Below are 2460 nucleotides of genomic sequence, written 5' to 3' on the forward strand. Positions count from 1 at the left end.
TTTTAGTTGGGAAAAAACATTTTTCAAACATATTATGGTCACACTTTTCTCCTCCTCTAACTCTTGCTAGATGCTCCCTGTTTACCTACTCATCTAACTCCGTGGTGCGTCTTTCCTCCTTTAAATCAAGAGCGCAAGTAAGCAAGCAAAAACAAAAAACAAAACAAAACAAAAGCCGAACCAAGTCAACCAAACCAAAACACCAAAAACCACAAATACAAAAACACATAACAAACAGGGAGGTGGAAACTTGGTCAGAACCAGTGTCTGGAATGGATTGTAGACTCAGGGTCCAAGTGGCGCACACCCACTTAGAGTTGGGACTGGTCTACCCATGCAGGATTGTCTACCTGTGGGACTAGCATCTGTATGTGACAGGCATTTCTGAGAGCCCAGGAAAGAATGTCAGGAGATCTGAGACTGGTTAGCATCATCAGCAAACAGTATGCTATTCTCGTTGGAATACTGAGAATTCAGTCTGGTGGACTCCATGTGGTTGCTAGGATTTGAACTCAGGATCTTCGGAAGAGCAGTTGGTGCTCTTACCGGCTGAGCCATCTCACCAGCCCCAAGAATGCATGCTTAATATTCCTGGTTTCCCAGTGCTGCTTTGTGAGCACGGAGACCTTGTGCCTTCAGAGATTGGGGTAAAAACCATCTCAATGGGACTCATCCCTTCGCTGCCTCAAAACATGTATTTTACCACCAAAATGGGTGCCACATTAAGTAAGAGGATGAGGAAACGCATCCCAAGCAATTGGAACTAGGAAATTAGGAAGGTATTGCTCAACTGGAGAGATGGCTCAGCTGTTAAGAACACTGACTGCTCTTCCGAAGGTCCTGAATTCTAATCCCAGCAACCACATGGTGGCTTACAACCATCCATAAAGAGGTCTGATGCCCTCTTCTGGTGCAGCTGAAGACAGCTACAGTGTACTTACAATAAATAAATAAATCTTTTTTAAAAAAAGAAAGGTATTGCTATTGGAACAAAATAGACTTCAAAGTTAATCTGAAAGGGTGAAGAGAGTTGTTTCATAATGATCAAGAAAGGAATCCTAGTGAATTCAACTTCATTTTTTTGTTTGTTTTGTTTTTCGAGACAGGGTTTCTCTGTGTAGCCCTGGCTGTCCTGGAGCTCACTCTGTAGACCAGGCTGGCTTCAAACTCAGAAATCCGCCTGCCTCTGCCTCCCAAGTGCTGGGATTAAAGGTGTGAGCCACCACCGCCCGGCTTTCTTTCTTTCTTTCTTTTTTTTTTAATTCAACCTCATAAAACAAACACCACCAGATCCAAAGAAACAGATTAGTCCCAACTTAATAGAGTGGGTAAAGTCAATAGTCCAGTCTTTCCAACTTACTGTACAGAAAAAAAACGAACAGAGAAACACCTGATTTAAACGGCGTCATAAATCCAATAGATTCTAGTAGACATCGACAGTGCCTTTGTTTCAAACCCTGAGGAATACACAGTCTCATCAGGCCACCTAACTTTGCCCAAAAGAGATCATAATCGCAGCAACAGTAGTCATAATGATAACCCTAAGGAAAAGCTACTAGTTAGGATTTGCAGGGGGGAAAAAGATCTTCAAATCGTCACGGAGTGTTGGTTTAATTCACAGGTTTTCCGTTATAATCCTGCTCGCAGTCACCATTGTCTGGATCCCCATTATAGAAATGGCACCCAGTGAGATACTGTTTGAGTACTTGCAAGTTCTTAAGAGCTGTTTGACCCCGAGCGTGACTGCTGTCTTTCTGCTGGCTGTCTTTTGCAAGAGGGTGAACGAGCAGGTGGGTGAACATTCACGTGGAACAGTGCAAGGGGCTGCCTTCAAACCACAGATACCTTGACTAGAGCAGCCTTAGCCAGGTCTCTCGGGTCAGCTTTCTGAGAGAAGACCTCTTGCCCAGCGGGGTAGATCTAAACTCGCTGTTGTGCAGGGAAGGAGAGGGGTTTATCTCCTTTGTTTTCCCTCTTTGTAAAACAATCCACTTCTGCCAAATGAAGATGTCCCCCTTAAGCTTGTGGAAGTGACAAAAACCGGAACGAATCCCTCTGCTGCTGCGTGGTTGCCTTTAGGGAAACTGCCCCCCCTCCGTGGCCTCTGCCCACGCTTCGTATTGAATTACAGCGGTAGATTGCTTTCTCTGTGCTGAGATGATCATTTTGAACCATCTCCTCAGTTATGATTCAGACCGAAAGGAAAGAGAAAGACCCTCCCCCATGCCCTAAGAAACCCCCCAAACTAAAAGGTCCCAATGGGTGGTTTATTTTATCAACAAGGCTCTGCGTATAAACTGATGGTATGACCGCTCCAGGGTATGGATGACGAAGGGGAGCTTTTTACTATAGATATGAGAGCGAACAAGCCAGAGGCATCTGGGAGAGTCCAGAGCAGAGAGAGAAAGAGGACTGGACATGGCCAGTGCTGAGAGAGAGAGAGAGAGAGAGAGAGAGAGA

The 2460-nt window shown here is 45.0% G+C and overlaps 1 protein-coding gene across 3 annotated transcripts in view; it reads left to right on the forward strand.

Moving 5' to 3' along the window:
- LOC116075205 (sodium/glucose cotransporter 1-like) overlaps nucleotides 1-2460 on the forward strand; it is a 48477-nt gene that overhangs the window by 38664 nt on the left and 7353 nt on the right. For all 3 annotated transcript variants that reach the window (XM_031348236.1, XM_031348238.1, XM_031348237.1), the window contains one exon: nucleotides 1622-1790. In XM_031348236.1, the coding sequence (XP_031204096.1) occupies nucleotides 1622-1790 (169 nt within the window). The remainder of the gene's footprint in view (nucleotides 1-1621; nucleotides 1791-2460) is intronic.

Source organism: Mastomys coucha, unplaced genomic scaffold, assembly GCF_008632895.1.
Source record: "Mastomys coucha isolate ucsf_1 unplaced genomic scaffold, UCSF_Mcou_1 pScaffold3, whole genome shotgun sequence".
Lineage (NCBI taxonomy): Eukaryota > Metazoa > Chordata > Mammalia > Rodentia > Muridae > Mastomys > Mastomys coucha.